The sequence below is a fragment of the Geotrypetes seraphini genome, chromosome 10 (genome assembly GCF_902459505.1).
Source record: "Geotrypetes seraphini chromosome 10, aGeoSer1.1, whole genome shotgun sequence".
Taxonomy (NCBI): domain Eukaryota; kingdom Metazoa; phylum Chordata; class Amphibia; order Gymnophiona; family Dermophiidae; genus Geotrypetes; species Geotrypetes seraphini.
The window spans coordinates 62864150-62882462 of NC_047093.1; the positions used below are offsets into that span (position 1 = coordinate 62864150).

Below are 18313 nucleotides of genomic sequence, written 5' to 3' on the forward strand. Positions count from 1 at the left end.
GGAAATATGTGCCTATGTTTTGTTTGCAGGCACTTATACCAGTCATTGTACCACCCGCATGCACACCCACTTTCAAACTTCATGCCATCACATTTAGGCACCATTTTATAGACCAGAACAGAACCAGACTATGGGCATTTACACACACATGTGCACACTCAAGCATGCATATGTACCAGTATTCTGGTCTTATGTGCATTCTGTTTCACACAGATATCTAATAAATAAACTAAGCACCCACAGGACCCAAAGTGACAGACTGGGTCAGAAACTGGTTGAGTGTAAGGCAACAGAGGGTTAGGGATCACTCTGAGGAAAGAGATGATACCAGTGGTGTACTGCAAGGTTTGGTTCTTAGGCCTGTTCTTTTTACCATTTTTGTAAGCAATATTGCTGAAGGGCTGTCTGGAAAGGTTTACCTCATTGCTTATGATACCAAAACCTGCAATAAGGTAGATACCCCTGATGGAGTGGATAACTTCAGGAAGGACCTAGTGAAGCTTGAGGAATTTGGTAGCTAAGATTTAATGCTAAGAAATAGTTTATTACTTGTATTCCAGCCCAAAATCCAAGGCTATAGATTTGGGCTAGAAGGATGCTTGGATGCATAGGAAGAGGAATGGCAGTAGGAAAAGAGGTATTAATGCTCCTTTATAAAAGATTCTGATGATACCTTATTTAGAATATTATATACAATTCTGGAGACCACACCTTCAAAAAGATATAAGTAAGATGGCTTTGTTCACAGGATGGCTACTAAAACAGTCAGTGGTCTCATCATCTAAGGAAATACTTTTTTACAGAAAGATTGCTGAAAGAGGAAGACAGGAAAAAATATCTGGAAAAGTTACAAGAGGCTGGTCAAGTAATCAGGAAAGCAAACGTGCAAATGAAAGAAAAAATAGCTGACATGGGAAAACTGGGAAAGAAGATATTTTTTAGATATATCAGTGATAGGAAGAAGTGCAAAAGTGGCATTGTGAGGCTCAAAGGTGAAGGGGAGATATATGTAGAAGCTGACAAAGAAAAGGCTGAATTGCCTAACAAATATTTCTGTTCTGTGTTCACGCCTAAAGTGTTGGGAGCGGGCCCACAGAAGACAAACATGAATAGGTATGGAGAAGTGGTAGATCCTAATCAATTTTCAGAGAGTTGTGTTCGTGAAGAGCTACCTAAATTAAAGGTAGACAAAGTGATGGGGCCGGATGCTGTATATCCAAGGGTGCTGAAGGAACTTAGGGAAGTTCTGGTGGCTTTCTTGAATTACCCTTTCAACACTTCTCTAGAGTTGGGAGTGGTACCAGAGGACTGGAGAAGGGCGGATATGGTCCCTCTACACAAAAGTGGAAGTAAGGAAGAAGTAACATAATAAATGACGGCAGATAAAGACTTGATTGATCCATCCAGTCTGCTAATCGGTTAGCGTACCTTAGTAAAAGAGGGGGCATATCTCCTCTGTCCCTCCTTTCCTTTAGGATATTCATGTTCAGGTCTTCCAATCTCTTCTCATAAGTTAATTGGTGCAAGCTCCTTACCATTTTTGTTGTCTTCCTCTGTAAATGTATAATTTACAGCCCCAGATGTGCTACTTAATCTTACGAGGTTTCAGACAAGTATTTGGAGGACAGATCCGTAAATCATGCCAAATGGACTTGGGTGTTTCCACTTCATACTTCCAGGACTAAGTAATAGGAAATTAACTTTATTTATTTGGATTTAGCTCACACTTTGTTTCAGTAGTAACTCAAGGTGAGGTATTTTCCTGTCTTTAGAGGGCTCACTCAAAATTTTGTACTTGAGGCAATGAAGGGATACATGACTTGCCCAATATCATAAGAAACAGCAGCGGGATTTGAACTGAGCTTTCCAAAAGGTTGTCAGCTTGCTGCTCTAACTACTACGTCATCATCACCAGCATATCAGCCTCAAATTATTTGCTACATAATTTTCCAATTGAAATTCTGAATGGGCGTTACAAACCTGCTAGAATCTGCAATAGGAAGCTTTCATTTGATAATGCAACAGGGTTTATAACTCAACGAAAGCACAAATTAGGTCAAGACACAGAGAACACAGGGAAAACCATGATTAAAGTAGTTACTATTCCTGTTACTTCCAAATGACTCAGACTGGCTGCTATAAGAGATGAGCCGGGTTTGATTGAACTATTGGTCCATCTCCAATAACTACTCTTGAATGACACACTTTGTCCACTCCAAAACCTGCTTAACTATAACCCATAAGGATGGTGCCTTTGAAACAACCCGTAGCCTAACGCTGGGTATGAGATGGAACAGGAAAACACAGGAAGCTACACAATGATGGTGAGTCAGGAACAATGAACAAGAAAAACAAATGATTATGTAACTAATATATTAAATTCCTGTGCATTCAAGGAAGAAAAATGTCATAATTTTAGGTTGGCTTTGCCCAGTTTCAGTACTTGAAAAATGTTTGCAGAATCATATTTGCCCATTTCATCATATACATATAACTCATACATCCTATGTCAATAATAAATATGATGATAATGCAATACAGGGGGGTCTGTAGTCAATATTTTCTTTTTCTGTTGAAAATCTCTGTTTATAACATGTTCTACTTGGCAGACTCCACACACCTCCTATTCTGTGCCCTCCAGAAACCAAAATAAATTTGATTAAATCGAGCTCCATATATATAACTATTTATTACATCATAAGAATATCTATTTATATGCGTTTTTGTACACAATAAAATATAATATATTTGGAACTTGTACATATTCATAATGTGGATATTGGTATTCATTCTTTATATACAGAATCTTGTTAATTCTCTAAGTACTTAATAAAAACTGGATAAACACTCTCTGCTAGCATCATTTGACCCTATTTAGCTGATACTATTGGATTTTCCAACATTTTACCAATGGCTATCCTCTTTTTGTGGACAAGAAAAGGGTACTTTTATGAAGGATTTTCCATCTGAGAAGCAGTGGTATTGCTAGGGTGGCCTCGGGTTGGCATAGGTCAACCCAGCAATAGTATACTTTTACTTTCGCTGGTGGGAATCCCACAGCCCTGCTGAAGACTCCTGGCATATCTCCCTTCCCTCCTCCTGGTGATCCGGCAACTCTCCTGGCTCTCTCAACCCTCCCCCACCTCCCAGAGTAGCAGCTCACACAAAGCTGTTTGTGCTGACCCCAGAACCTTCTCATTGACTCAGTCATCCTATGCAGACACAGGAAGTTCTGTCAGAGGAAAAGCTCTGGTGGTTGCCTAAACAGTTTGTGTGACTTTATTTTATTTAATTATTAAGTTGGATATAACACAGATTGCATCAATATTGCAGTTTAGTGGTTTACAGTAAAATCAAATTAAAAGAGAAGGGAAGGTAGAAAGGAAGAGAAAAAAAAATGCTTTTCTATTATCTTTTATTCCTGGACAGCCTGTAATGGGAAGGGAAGAAAGGTTTGAGTAAAAAACCACGTTTTTAGCTGTTTTTTTCAAACGCAATGTATGATGGTTCTAATCATAGTTCTAGGGGTAGGGTGTTCTAAAGTTTAGGAGCAACGTATGCTGATTCTCTAGTGCAGTGTATCTCAAGCTGTGTGCCTCCTGAGATTCCAAGTGTGCCGTGGCACACTGAGGAGGAAGAGAGGTGCCTGCCAGATGACTTCCCTATACAGTTCAGCGCCAGCACTGCCCAATTCGCCGAAGGCCTGCATGTTTATCCCTTTTCTCTAGCATCCTTCAGCTTCCCCCCCTGGCCTTCCGGTCTCACCTTTAAAACTAATTACAGCAGCATGCAGAGGATTGCCAGTAGGTGAAATGATTTTTTTTTCAATATAGTGATTGAAATGTAAATTTTGAGAATTTATATCTGCTGTGTATATTGTGTGTATATGAAAAATGAATGGAAAAAATTGCATTACAATTAGTAAAGGGGATGGGTTCTGGAGTAGAGCTTGGGTGGGCCTAGGGAGGTGTGTTGTTGGGGGTACTCAGTTGATATTTGTTAGACTTAGGGGGTTCTTAGCTTGAAGTAGTTGAGAAACACTGCTGTAGGCAATCAGCTGGCGCCAGTGCCTCTCCTTCTCTCCGGCCCTCTTCCCTGCTGGCACCCCCTACTAGCATCTCAGGACCTATCTGGAGGGCCTCTGCACATGCGCGGACGTCGACATGATGATGTCACGCATATATGTGATGTCATCACGGCGACATCCATGCACTTCTGGGTGCCTCAAGCTGTGGCCACTACCTTTAGTGTGCCCTGGCTCGAGAAAGTTTGAGAGACACTGCTCTAATGGAATCTAAATGGATCTGGGAAGGAGGAGGGAGGGACAAGAATAAAGACAAAGAGGAATGAAGTATTTGAATTGACATATGACATGCTAACAGATTGGCATAAAACTGCGTTAAAAGACAAAAAATGATTGAAGTCTACAAAATCTTTTGTGTCACCTTCCAAAACAAAAAAGAACTAAAAACTAAACGATTGTTTATTACTGTAGTCCATTGGTAATGCACAAAAATTAGTTTTGGCATAGTTTCAGGTGGACATGGGGGATGCAGCCTCCCTAAATGTTGTGGGTGCTAAAGTTGAATTAGTCCCCTTCTCCTCGCTGCCAATATGATGCCATGTCCCTTTCTCTAATGTAAGCAGATGAACTAAACTGATAGCGTTTGAGAACATGGGAGTCTGCATTCTGCCCTGTAATGATGGAAGCAAAGGAAAGACCAATGCTACAGAATGCATTTTAAGATAGCCCCCAGAGAAAAGATTTATAAAGCAGGGAAAGAAAATCTCAAGTTATGATTTGGGAGAGCCCTGGAGGGACAAGTCATTTCCAGTTTGCCCTTCCCTTCTGAGTCAAATAGGACAAGGCTATAGACAAGAGGCTCCTGGGATCCAAGAAGTTCATGAATTCTAGTTAGCCCGCAACATGAAGACTTCTATCACAGACTTTTCAGCAGAATCTATACTGCCAAGTGAGATGACATGTCTGAGCCAGGCATTTAGAGAGATTATATTGGCTGTCTGCCCAATTTTCCTACCAAAAAATCCCCAAACCATAAAAATATAGTACTGTACAACTATCTATTAGACTGGCTGAGCAACTCACTAGAAAAAGAAATATTCCCCAAACACCTATGAAAAATCATTCTAACACTCATCTTAGATAACCTGATGGGCGGGATATAAATACCTTAAATAAATAAAAGGTCAAAATGGAAAAAAGAACAATGTCAAGAATTACAGACCAGTAGCTTCAATCCCACTTCATATCAAGCTGTTAGAAAGGGTGGTAACAAATCAAATCACAAAGTACCTGGAACACCATAAACTATTGCATACCACATAAATGGGTTTCAGAAAAGTTGCATGTGTAGGTTTGAGACATGCCAAGTCCCTCCCATGCTTCACCCATAGGCATGCAGCCTTGCAATTATACATTATAACACTTAACGAGTTACTTTTACCCCCTCTTTTACTAAGGTGCGCTAACCGATTAATGCAAGCTAAATGCTAAGCGTCCATAGACCAACATGCACACGTTAGCTTTTAGCATTCGCTAAATCGATTGGTGCGCGCTAATCGGTTAGCACACCTTAGTTAAAGAGGGCCTTAGAATAGTATGGAGTGTACTTATACACACATGTATCCAGTTATGGAATTGGTAGCCATAAATGAGCACTCCTAAGTGTGCTATGCAAAGGGAATCTTTAATAATAAAACGCTAAGCGCGCATGCGCACTCTTAACGCCATGTTGCCTGATCTATAGTTCGGTGGCCGGCAGAGTGCGCATGTGCGCTTACCACCATCTCTCTGTCTCGCAGCGGGCTTGCCGGCTCCGGCCAAAGTTCATTTTTTTGTTCAAAGCCCCCGCCACGGCTCCTCTATCGAATCTCACCAGAGTCGGAGAAGACTTCCGACTCTGGCAGGGATGGAGAGAGGATACGCACCGTCGGCTTTGAACTAAAAAATGAATTTTGGCTGGCCGGAGCCGGCAAGCCCACTGCGAGACAGAGACATGGCTCCCTTACTACCCCCCCCCTTCACTTCCTGCGGTCCCAACTACAAACCTGCTGATTCCAGCAGCGTGTGTAGCACTCTACACACGCTGCTTCGGGGCCTTCTACTGCCCTGATTTGCTCTGCCGCGTCTCTGATGATGTCATCAGGAACGTGCCAGAGTAAATCAGGGCAGTAGAAGGCACCGAAGCAGCGTGTGTACAGTGCTGCACACGCTGCTGGAATCGGCAGGTTTGTCGGGACCGCGGGAAGGGAAGGGGGGGGGGGGCAATAAGGGAGCCGGTCAGACCGCGAGGAAGAGAAAGGGGAGGTAGTGGAAACGCTGCTGCTGCATAGGGAAGTGGTGTGGGGGGAGGGAAATGGAGGGGGAGGGAATGTTGCTGTGGCTGCTGCACAGGGAAGTTGGAGGAAAGAAATGCTGCTGCATAGGAGGCAGGGAGAGAGACAGATAGATAGAAAGAAAGACAGACAGTGGGAGGAAGGGAGACAGAAAGAAAAGAAAGACACAGGAGCAGGGAGAGACACAGAAAGACAGACAGACAAAGGGTGCCAGGGAGAGAGACAGACAGAAAGAAAGACAGCGGGAGGGAAAGAGAGAGACAGAAATAAAGACAGACAGACATATATTCTAGCACCTGTTAATGTAACGGGCTAAAATACTAGTTATTTATAATATTCTATATGTTGGAGACATGCCCATACCCCTCCCATTCTTCGCCATGGGTATGCAGCTTTACATTTAGGCATTATAACACTTAACAAATTATCTTATAGAATAGTATGGAATATGCTTATGCGCATGTGCTCAGTTATAGAACTGCTTTTTTAAGAAGCCAGCAACTGTACAAGGGGCCGCTGAAAAGTTCTCAGCCTAACCAAGAAGAATATGATGTGGAGCCATGAAACTTTCAAGTCATTCCACGGGTTTCTTGACACCTTTCATTTTATTTCATATCATTGAAACAAAAAGTGTCACGAAACGCGTGGAATAACTTGAAATTTTCATGGCTCCACATCATTCTCTTCTTGGTTAGGCTGAGAACTTTTCAGCAGCCTCTTGTAAAATCTTCAGAAATACAGCCCCATTGATAGGGCTAGTAAAAATTCAAATTCAAATGCATGCTCTAAAATAAAATCTGTTCTGGGAGCTCTGGATTCTCTTTATATGCAATATGATTGCAATAGAAAGGTTGTAAAACAGGGAGTCATGCTATGCAGCTCCAAGAGTGTAGACCTTGGGAGTTATTTAAGGAAATCATTATTTACATACCTAGATCAGTCTCCAGGCTGAGAATGTGAAAGTCAAACTGTAACAGGTGTGTGAACACCATTTTTCCTGTTTCATTTCATGCTTGGGGATTTTCCACTTTATTTGCTGAAGTTGTTCTTTGTTATTAAGAACATAAGAATAGCCGTACTGAGTCAGACCAATGGTTCATCAAGTCCAGTAGCCCGTTCTCATGGTGGCCAATCCAGGTCACTAATACCTGGCCAAAACCCAAAGAGTAGCAACATTCCTTGCTACTGATCCAGGGCAAGCAGAGGCTTCCCCCATGTCTTACCCCCTCTTCTATTAAACTGTGCTAGCAGTTTTTAGCGCAGAGAGCCACGCTGAGTGGCCCGCACTGCTCTCGACGCTCATAGGAATTCTCTGAGCATCAGGAGCAGCATGGACCATTCAGGAATTTGTGCAAATCTTTCTTAAATCCAGCTATCCGCTTTCATCACAACCTCTGTTTTGATTACTCTCAAATATTCTTTTTGCTCTCTCTTTTCTTGCTTTCATTTATTAACCTTTATTTCTAAACACTTTCTAAAATAAATTTAAACAAATTTCAATAAAGAAATTCATTGTCATTTTTTGTAGGTTGAATACACATCCTAAATCATACCAGAATTCAACAAAACATAGGGGGAAAAAAAGCCCCCACATAAGACATGCAAGTAAAGCTTTAGGTACAAACAATGATGCATCATATATAATAATAAAACAAGCATGTACAATAAAGAATAACATCAACCAAACTTCTCCCCTTCCTACTCTACATGGGGCGATCAAGATTAATGAGAACGGAATGACACTCCAAGGCCCTGGACTCTTATGAGCCCCGAAGATGCCACACCACCCCCTCCCCCCACCTAAGCCTACTTATCCTATCCTTGACTAATTGCCAGAACCTTTCAATACCCCCCATTTCCTCCTCAAACCTCCCCCCCCCAATGGTACTCTCCACCCCGCCCCATCAGTATTCACCATTACTCTCCCAACCCAACTAACTTAGTGCCCAAATTAGGACACCCATCTTAATACCACACTGCAGCCCTTGGGATGCAAAACTTGCAAATAAGTCTCCCAGATTTTCAAAAACAACATCTTTCACTTCCTAGCCTCTCCGGCATCTTGCGCCTCCCAAATGACCAACTGATGCAATTGGTTCCGCCAATGCCAATATGCCGGAGGGTCTGGAACCGTCCAGCTCTGAAGAATACATTTTCTGTCCAGTAAACTCATCTTCCTACACAAAGACCAATGCCCCCTAGGTAAATGGCCAAAAGCCTCTGGCAAGTCCAAGACAAAGTGGTCTGGGGTACTGCGCAAGGCTTTCCCAACTAACCCTGACATAAAAGAGATTATACGCCTCCAGAAGCGCTGAATAATGGGACAGAACCAAAAGGCATGTCCCAAAGTATGACCCCCCGTCCCACATTTATGACATAAAGGTTTAGGGAGACCTCCACTGTAAAATATCTGTGTACGAGTGTAATAGGCACGTAAGGTCACCCTATAATACGTTTCCCACAACCAAGCACACGGGGTCACCCCAGGCTTCGCCCTCAAGGTACGGGCTACATCCCAATATCCTAAATTAATCTGCAATTCCTTTTCCCATTTACCCTTGATGCTTTGGTAGTCCCTGGCAGGTTGCAACTCTTGCAAAAACTAGCATAAATGTTAGAGAGCTTGAGAGGCACACCTTCCTCTCGAGCAAACAACTCCCACAGCCTGGCCCCCAAGTGCAAGCTCAATTGTGCTCTGTCGAGGGATCCCACATAATGTTTTACTTGATGGCATGCAAACTGCGCTCCCCATGTCTCCCCTACTTTAGCTAGCAAATCTGCACATGTCATCCCCCAAAATATGTTCTAAACTTGTAACTACTTTCACTCTCCAGGACAGATATTCTCTTGATTCCCTTCCCGAAGGAAAGGCCGAGTTACCCACAAGGGCAAGAGATCAGTGACCATCGGATCCCCTCCCAAGACACGCACAAGCCAACACCAAGCCGCTTGCAATGCGCTAAATAATACACTGGAACGGATAGAAGGGGGCAGTGCCTTCCGAGGACTATGTAATAACGCAAACACATCATAGGGAGCAAAAACTCATGTTCCATCAGAAGCGGATGTAATTGCTAGTCATATTCACCCAATCTCCCAAATGACGAAGCAAACACGCATAATTATAAATCCGCACATCTGGTAATCCTAATCCCCCCTATGCCAATTCCCCAGCAATTGAGACACCTGCAATTTCGGTTTCTTGGCTGCCCAACAAAAACGAGTAACCCCTTTATAAAGAATGCGTAAATCTTTCTTCAGCAAGCATAACGGCAAAGTCTGCAAAACATACAGCCATTTGGGAAAGATGAACATCTTAACCAAACAAATGCGCTCCATCAGAGAAAGGGGCAATGCCCTCCATGTTTCCAGCAAGAGCTCTGTCTGTTGCTGAAGCTTATCCACATTAAGACGATATAAACGGGGAACCTGCATAGTCATCAAAGTCCCCAAGTACACAAACTGCCCAGGTGCCCATGTCAATGGAAATGTATTCCTCCATAGAGCCTGAACTGCCACAGAGGATGCTAATGCCTCCGATTTATCCACATTTAAATGAAATCCTGCATATTCACCATATTCTTTAATCAAGTCCAATAAGGCCGTCAAGGAGGGCACAGGATCTGTAAGATGTACTAATATATCATCCACAAAGGCCGATAACTTAAAAGAGGTAGCTCCGATGTCAATTCCTTGTATAGATGGCATTGCATATATATCCCGAATTAGGGGGTCCAATGTAAGCACAAACAACAATGGCGATAAGGGGCAACCCTGTCTCGTCCCCCTAGAAATCGGGAACTGATCCGTTTCAAAATCTTTCAACACTATTTTAGCCTGTGGAAGAGCATACAATGCTCGCACCGCCGATACAAAAAAACCCATCAAAACCGTAGGCCGCTAAAGTATCATAAAGAAAATCCAACCTCACCCTGTCAAATGCCTTTTCAGCATCAAAGCTAATCAGCACAGATGGGAGATTGTCCACCGCCCGCTGTTCCAAAGACAACAACAATTTTCTTACATTTTTAGCTATGGTTCATCCTTTCACAAATCCCACCTGAGCTTCAAGGATAAGTGAGGGAAGCACAGCAGCCATCCGATTGGCCATGATTTTCGCTAACAGTTTAACCTCCGTATTCAATAAGGAAATAGGACGATAGGAGCCTGCTTTTTCAGGGTATTTATTCGGTTTAGGCAACATCAATATGTGTGCCTTGTTCATACCCTCCGGTAAAGCCTCTGCACCAACCATGATAGTAAACATCCGAGCGAGTGGCTGGATAATCTCCTCACCTAAGAGCTTATAAAATTCAATGCGCATGCCATCCTCGCCCGGTGCCTTCAACAGAGGACTATTCCCTACTGCCCAAAACACTTCCTCCGGCGTTATTGGTGCATTCAAACGCTCCCTGTCTGTCTCAGAGATACGAGGCAACACTATCCCATCCAAATAGGGCCCTGTCGTTACACCTGCCTCTGACGGGGAAGCATAGAGATTCTTAAAATAGCGAAAAAATCCAGATCGGTTGTAATTCTCTCCCCCTGTTCATTCCTTAGAGCCTGAACCCTACGTGGACCCGTCCTGTTAGAAACCAGTCATGAAGGGGCTGACACAGGCATGGCCGGAGTTAGGGGAGGGTAGACAAGGCGGCTGCCCTGGGCCTCACAGCTCCAGGGGGCCCCACAATTCGGGCATCTCTTCCCCTCACCTTTGCAGGCACTTTTCAGAGTTTTTTTCTGTCTGAGGTGTACTGATGCGGCAACCGTAGTTTCCCCCCCTTATTCCCATATCTATAAAGCTGATACTTATAATAAGCAAGAGATTTACAAGCCCGCTGATGTAGTAGGGAATTAAGGGCCACTTGATATTACAACAACTCCTGTTTATGCATGAGATCACCAGTCTGGCCATACTGCCTCCGGGCCTTAACAACATCCTTCTCTAAACACAGAATTTCCCTATCTCTAGCTTTCTTAACATGACTACTATAACTAAAGATATCCCCCTCAACATCGCCTTCGCCGCTTCCCAAAATAAGATGGGGTCCCCTTCTTCGTGAGCATTATGGTGTTTATATTCATTCCATGTTTTTATCAACCGTTCCTTATATACAATGCAAGCGGAAATACCCAGCGCCACTTCCCCGAAGGCCCCCCTCCTTCTTGATAAATCATTTGAACCCAGGCATGATCAGAGATTGTATAGGGACCTATCTCTGCCCGCTCCAGTTTCCGAAACACCTGTTTCGTCACCCAAATATAATCTATGTGAGACTGCGTACCATGGGCTCGGGACATATCAGTGTAATCCCTCTCGGTGCCATGCAATACCCTCCAGGAGTCAATTAATTCCAGGTTATCACTAAATTTTTGGAGCTCCCTTTCCCCTTTCCGACGCAGGGTACCTCCAAACTAGAATCACAAACAGCATTAAAGTCTCCCCCTACAATCAGGGAGACCTGGGCATAAGGTAACAACAAATGGGTCAATTTAGCATAAAATGCCGAATCACTTTCATTAGGAGCATAGACACAGCAAAATACCATGTCCTGCTGCGCGATCACCCTCGACAAAGCACATATCTGTCCTCCCCATCCTTACCCAAAATTTGTAAGTTGTCTAGAAGACCCTTACGGAACAGAATCGCTACCCCCCTTTGTTTCCTCATTGTAGAAGCTGCAACACACTCCCCCACCCACCATTGCTTCAATTTCATATGTTCAAGATCAGTCAAATGGGTCTCCTGGAGAAAGGCCACATCCACCCTATGACGCTGTAAGTTTTTTAAAATTTTTGAGTGCTTAATGGGGGAATTTATCCCCCCATTCCAAGTTACAAAGTTAACCAGGATCCACAATCCTTAACCACTCCACATACTCCACCATCAATACCTGCAGGACCCAGCCCCCAGCTACCCCAGCCCCTGACCAGGTCCCACCAGAGCATCCATTACCAAAGCGGGGCAAAGAGTACCATATCCCCTTCACCTCACCCCAGCACCCTATCCCCAATCCAAAACTGCATCTCGAGACCATCCAAACAGATCTCAAGATCCCTGAAGAATAAAGCTTTAAAGTGGATTTACTATGCAGGAGGATACAGGTTAGATAATCATGCTTCTCCATCATTTTTTTTTTTTCTGTTGATTGCTTGATTGGATTGAGAATGTTTTTCTCCCTCAGTGAGCATACAGGAGCTGTAGCACAGTTACTGCGTAAAGAGCATCCACAGGACACAACTGACTTATTTAATCCTATCAAACAGTGATGCATAAAAGAGTTGTAGCCTCTGGCACTCAGATGTATTGACCTATTCAGCCAGCTGTAAGACTTCAATATCCAGATTACTCTGCTTCAAGGTCTAATATTTTACTTGGCATTGCTTTGATCAATATTAACCTCCTGGGTCAATAAATCTTGATACTAACCTCATTATTGTGCAAAGAAAATGATTATTTCTCAGTTAAACACTACATTTATTTTTCCTGTAATTTATCTCTTTCAGTTCTGTATTCTTGCTGGTTCTCTGCTTGCAGAATAAAGTATGCTGCAAAGAACTTACTCAGCACATCACATTTAACATTTATGAATGTCCTTAACTTGTCCATTTGAATAAGCTTTTGCTGGGAATCATGTGACTAGTGATCCAACGCAATGGAACCTATGAAGTCATCAGATGGAACCAATCAGTAGGAGCTGATACTACTCCTGCTGATATGCACATCTACCAATGTGCTACTTGGGCATAGAGGGCTGGATTCTATAAATGGCACCTACGTCAGTGGCTGCCGTAAAAAAACGCTGCCAATTACTTGTCAATCATTCTACAGCACTGTTTGCAGAATCACACCTACCGTTAAACATAGGCGCTAGTAATGTAGGCCGGAGTTTTAAAGGCCTGCATTTCCGGCACCTATGTTTGACGAGAATCGCATCTACAGAGGCACCTAAAGTCAATTCCAGTATAAACTATGCCTAATTTGACCTTGGGCAAGGTTAGGCGCCTCTGTAGATGTGATTACAGCGTCCTTTTTTGGAGATGCCTAAGGGTACCAACATTTTTTTAAAATGACATTTTAATCAGTTTCAAAGGATGTAATCAATTACCATGCTGATTAACACCGATTAAAATGATTAAGGCCCTCTTTTGCTACTGCCACCTAACTTACAGCGCCATTTAGAGAATTTGGGCCAGAGTGTTCAAAATTATGAAATGTTGTGACTGTGGGTATCAGCTCCTTCTTGGAAATGGATTAAGTTCTGTTTGTTGCACTATTACCATCCTTGTGCTTCTTTCCTCCTCAAAATGAGGCTTAGAAAGCAAAGAATCTAAAATCCAAATCCAAAATAATGTACTTTTTATTGATTAGGATTTATTTATTGCCATTTTGAAGGAATTCACTCAAGGCGGTGTACAGCATGAATAAGTCAAACATAGACAATTGCAGCAGTAAAAATATTCAAATAACATTACAAAGTATGACATAATATGCTACATTTTAATGTCAACACTAGAGAATGACACGGGGACAAATTTTTCCCCAACCCCGTGAGAACTCATTTTCCTGTCCCGTTCCTGCGAGTTCTTTTCCTGTCCCTGCCCCATTCCTGCAAGCTCTGTCGTCATCTGCACAATACTCAAACACTTTAAAATCATAAGTGTTTGAGGCTTGTGGGGTTAAGGCAGAGCTTACAGGAATGGGACAGGGACAACGACAAAACTCACGGGGACGGGGCGGGGAAATGGAGTTCCTGCGGGGACAAAGTTGTCTTCGTGCCATTCTCTAGTTAACATAAAATGTAATAAAATAATTTAATAGGCAGAATTAGTTGTAAGCAAAGATGAAAAACCAGAGAACACTGCTCAAAGCTGCTTCTAACTGCACTTCCATTCTTCTCTTAGAAATCTCTTTCACACCTCCAGTCTCTGCTGTGGGAAAATGAATCTTTAACAAAGTATATGCTGACTTCTAGGAGACCTCTCGAAATAGGTCTCCTCGCCCACAATGTGAAACTACCTCCTGGGCCTCTGGAACAAACTATCTACTCCGCATAAGATCGTTAGAAGGTCTACTGAACTTCAGAAAGGCAATCAAAAAATCACCTCTTCCCCTGACCTTCTAAGAGAGTGCGTCGACCCAAATTCCTCGGACCTTCTGATAAAGAGCCCAACTCTCCACTCTCTCGAGTGTCTGACCATGCCATGCTTTATCATCCAATGTTCTACCACACTTTGCCATACTGTTCATCATCCTTGTCTTACTATACTTTATGATACCCCATATTTACCAAACTATCCCACTCTTTTACTAAGGTGCACTAACTGATTAGTGCGCACTAATCGAATGAGTGCACGCTAAATGCTAATGCGTCCATAGACTAACATGCACGCCTTAGCGTTTAGCGCGCACTAATCGGTTAGCACACCTTAGTAAAAGAGGGCCTATGTGTTGTCATACTATGTTGGCCCTGCTACGATCTCTCATACCATGTCTGCCACCATTCCATCTCTTCCTTGCTATGTTTCGTCATGAATGCTTGCCTAACCATTTTTGCTAGTCATATCACGTATGTTAGCTATGCTTTGTAATACTATGTTTACCATGCTATGATTTGCTGAACTATGCTCATCCTGCTATGTCTCACCATACCATGTTTTGGCATATTATATTTTTACCATACTTTATAAACTTTATATTGCTGTCTTTGTTAGACTTGCCCCAACTACATTATTAGTTAGATTCTGAGCCCACTGGGACAGACAGGAAAAAAATACTTGAGTGCCTGAATAAATTAATGTAAACCGTTCAATTTTATGAAGATTGAATAAATAAATAAATAAATATTGATATGTATATCGATATGTGTTACATTAGGATAAAAACTTATATTGATAAATCTTGCACTGTAACTATGTCAAATTTAACCTGTAAATTGCATTATGTATATTGGTATTAGATCCCTAGTATGTGTCAAATTAGGATAAAAGCTTGTATCAAAAAAAACTTGTACTATAACTATGGCAAATTGTTAACTGTATATTATGTATGTCAACCCGTAACCCGTTCTGAGCTCTTTGGGGAGAACAAAATCAGTCCCTCTTTTCCTGTTGCTGCTGCTACTACATCTCGCTCACCTGCTCTCTCCCCCAGCTCCACAGTCCCACTTCCTTTTTTTCCTTACAAATTAAACCCTGGTTATCATAACATAACAGGAGTTAGAAAATAAAGGGACTAATTTAAAGAAAGTTGTATGTGACATCAGAAAGGGGCTTCAATATTATCTCGTTAAGGGCAGGAATGGATAAACATGTTTTTCTATAGTATATGCAGATTGTAATTATTATTTTTATTTTGAGATACCTGATTCTGGGTTGGTTGGCTCAGTGGGTTAAGACCCTGCTCTGTAATTAAAGGCTCCTGCTTTGAATATTCTCATTATAAGGTGTTTTTAAAATGTAGAATGAAGGAAAGGGTATAAGGGGAAGCTGAGGTTCTTGGCTGATTGGTGGGTCAGTAGAATGTAGTCTTGCTTGTGCTTTGGAATCTCTCTGATCAAATAATTTTATTGTTGGGATATCCTTATTTATTTTACAGCTGTGTCCAAGAAAAAGAGGTAAAAGGAAAAGAAGGAGGAGGGTGTGTGCTATTAGCTGACTGATAGCTCCCTAGGAAGTGGTTTGTTTTGGTAGCAGGGAGTGTTGGGTTCTAGTCCTTTGATTGTTGAGCAGGGAAGGGAAGTAAGGAGGGATAGTAGCTGCTACTATCTGATAGGTGGCTGTATGGGAAATGGCCTTTTGTTCTCCATGGAGTCTCTTGATAAGTCTCTGTTTGTTTTACAACCTAATCTGAGGAAGGTAAGTATAATGTGAGAAAAGGGAAACTGTGTGCTATGAGTGCTGGTAGGCCCACCCTGGGAGCCATGAAGGGGCTGACACAGGCATGGCCGGAGTTAGGGGAGGGTAGACAAGGCGGCTGCCCTGGGCCTCACAGCTTCAGGGGGCCCCACAATTCGGGCATCTCTTCCCCTCACCTTTGCAGGCACTTTTCAGAGTTTTTTCTGTCTGAGGTGTACTGATGCGGCAACCGTTTTCACAAGTTCCACGTGACTCACCCAAAGCTTCTTCTCTGATGTAAGCCACCCAGGTGGAAACAGGAAGGTGAGACACAGGAGAAATTTCAGGGCAGTCACGCAGAACTTGTGGGAACGGTTGCTGTGTCCGGACATCTCAAAAATAGAAAACTCTGAAAAGCATCAGCGAAGGTGAGGGGAAGGGAGGGAGATGGCCTGATGAGGGGAGAGAGAGGGAGGAGGGAAGATGGGAACAGACGCTGAAGAGAAGTGGAGAGGAGAGAGAGGGGATCAGACACTAAAAGTGGAGAGAGGGGTAGCATATGCTAGAAAGAAGTGGGGAGGAGAGAAAAGGGAGCAGACGCTGAATGGGAGAGAAGAGAGAGAGAGGTGAGCAGACTTTGGAAGGAAATGGAGAGGAGAGAGTGAGAGCACATACTGGATGAAAGGAGGGGATAAAGAAAAAGGGTACATGGTGGATTGGGGGATGAGGATAGAGTTAGTGAGATACTGGAAGGGGTGAGGGAAAGAGGTGGCAAGCTGTAGGAAGACACAATGAAAGGGAAATTGAGGACTGGAAAGTAAGTGGACAAGAGGTAGAAAACAACTTGAGAAGGAAGAGCAGAAAAAGAAAGGAAGGGAAAGGGATAGGAGAGAAAGATACCAGAGCATTTGGGGAGGGGGAGGAGACAGATACCAGATATGAAGGAAGGAAAGGAGAGAGATGCTAAAATCACCTAGGGGAGGGAGTGAGAAATAGAAGCGAAGAAGATAGAGATGCCAGACCATTTTTTGGGGGGGGGCAGGGGAGTGGTATGGAGAGAAGAAGATGGGTGCCAGACCAATGGAGGGAGGGGGGAATGGAAGGGAGAGGCAGACAGTTTCTGGTAGAGGCATAGAAATAGCGCAGATGCCATATGGAAGAGGCAGACAATAGATGGAAGGAAGACAACGAGAAGATGAGGAAAGCAGAAACCAGACTACAAAAGTAGAAAAAAAAATTCTATTTCTTTATTTTCTTTTTAGTAGTATTGTAGCTGGGTTGATAAACGTTTACAAACAAAGCCCTTCCAGCTGAAGATCTTTTCCTCTAGTTGGCAGCCAGAATTCTGATTTATAAAATGACAATTGTACAGAATATTGTTTGTTTGTTTTTTTAAATAAAATAAGTTCAGTATAAAACTATTGGAGGCTTGTGCGGATGGGATAAGAGGGTTTGCGAAGACGGGGTCCGAGCTCGTGGGGATGGGGCGGAGATGCGAACAAATTTTTATCCCATGTCATTCTCTATGTACTAGCTCTCTTAAATCCCCGAAACGGGCACCCCTGACGTGGAAGGAGCAGAAGTTTAAAAGCATCGCCTCCAGCTCAACTAGGCACAAAGAGGCAGGTCAAATCTGGAGTCCCGCCCGCAGCGCCGTGACGTCACGACAGGTGAAAGGTCATCGCTGCCTCTTCACTGCCATAGTAACAGCCATGGCGGCTGGTGCCGGGAGGAGTGCGAGTTACAGCAGCTCTTTGCAAGTTGCGTGGTATCTGAGCCCGGTTCTTCTTTGTCTCGCCTTGGCCCGGGTTGAGGCCGGGAAGCTGTACGGCGCCGAGGACCCGCTTACTGTCCTGGACAGCGGCAATATCAGACGGGCTCTCTTTAACTCGTCCACCGCCTGGCTGCTGGAGTTTTACTCCTCCTGGTGCGGACACTGCATCAACTACGCGCCCACTTGGAAGGCCCTGGCCAGTGACGTGAGAGGTGAGCCCGGGCTTACTGTGCACTAGTAGAGTGGATGTACCATTCCCATGGTTGCGTTTTTAGCATCGCCGAAGCCATAGTGCAGTACTGTGGGTATATGAAGTACAGTATTATGTTTCAGGGCTTGACATCC

General features: G+C 43.3%; 1 protein-coding gene across 1 annotated transcript in view; it reads left to right on the forward strand.

Annotated features, from left to right (window-relative positions):
* Positions 1-16055: 16055 nt before the first annotated feature.
* Positions 16056-18313, forward strand: part of QSOX2 (quiescin sulfhydryl oxidase 2) — a 122601-nt gene continuing 120343 nt past the window's right edge. The window contains exons 1-2 of the mRNA XM_033961110.1: positions 16056-16215; positions 17729-18180. Coding sequence (XP_033817001.1) covers positions 17907-18180 — 274 coding nt within the window. The 5' untranslated portion in view covers positions 16056-16215; positions 17729-17906. The remainder of the gene's footprint in view (positions 16216-17728; positions 18181-18313) is intronic.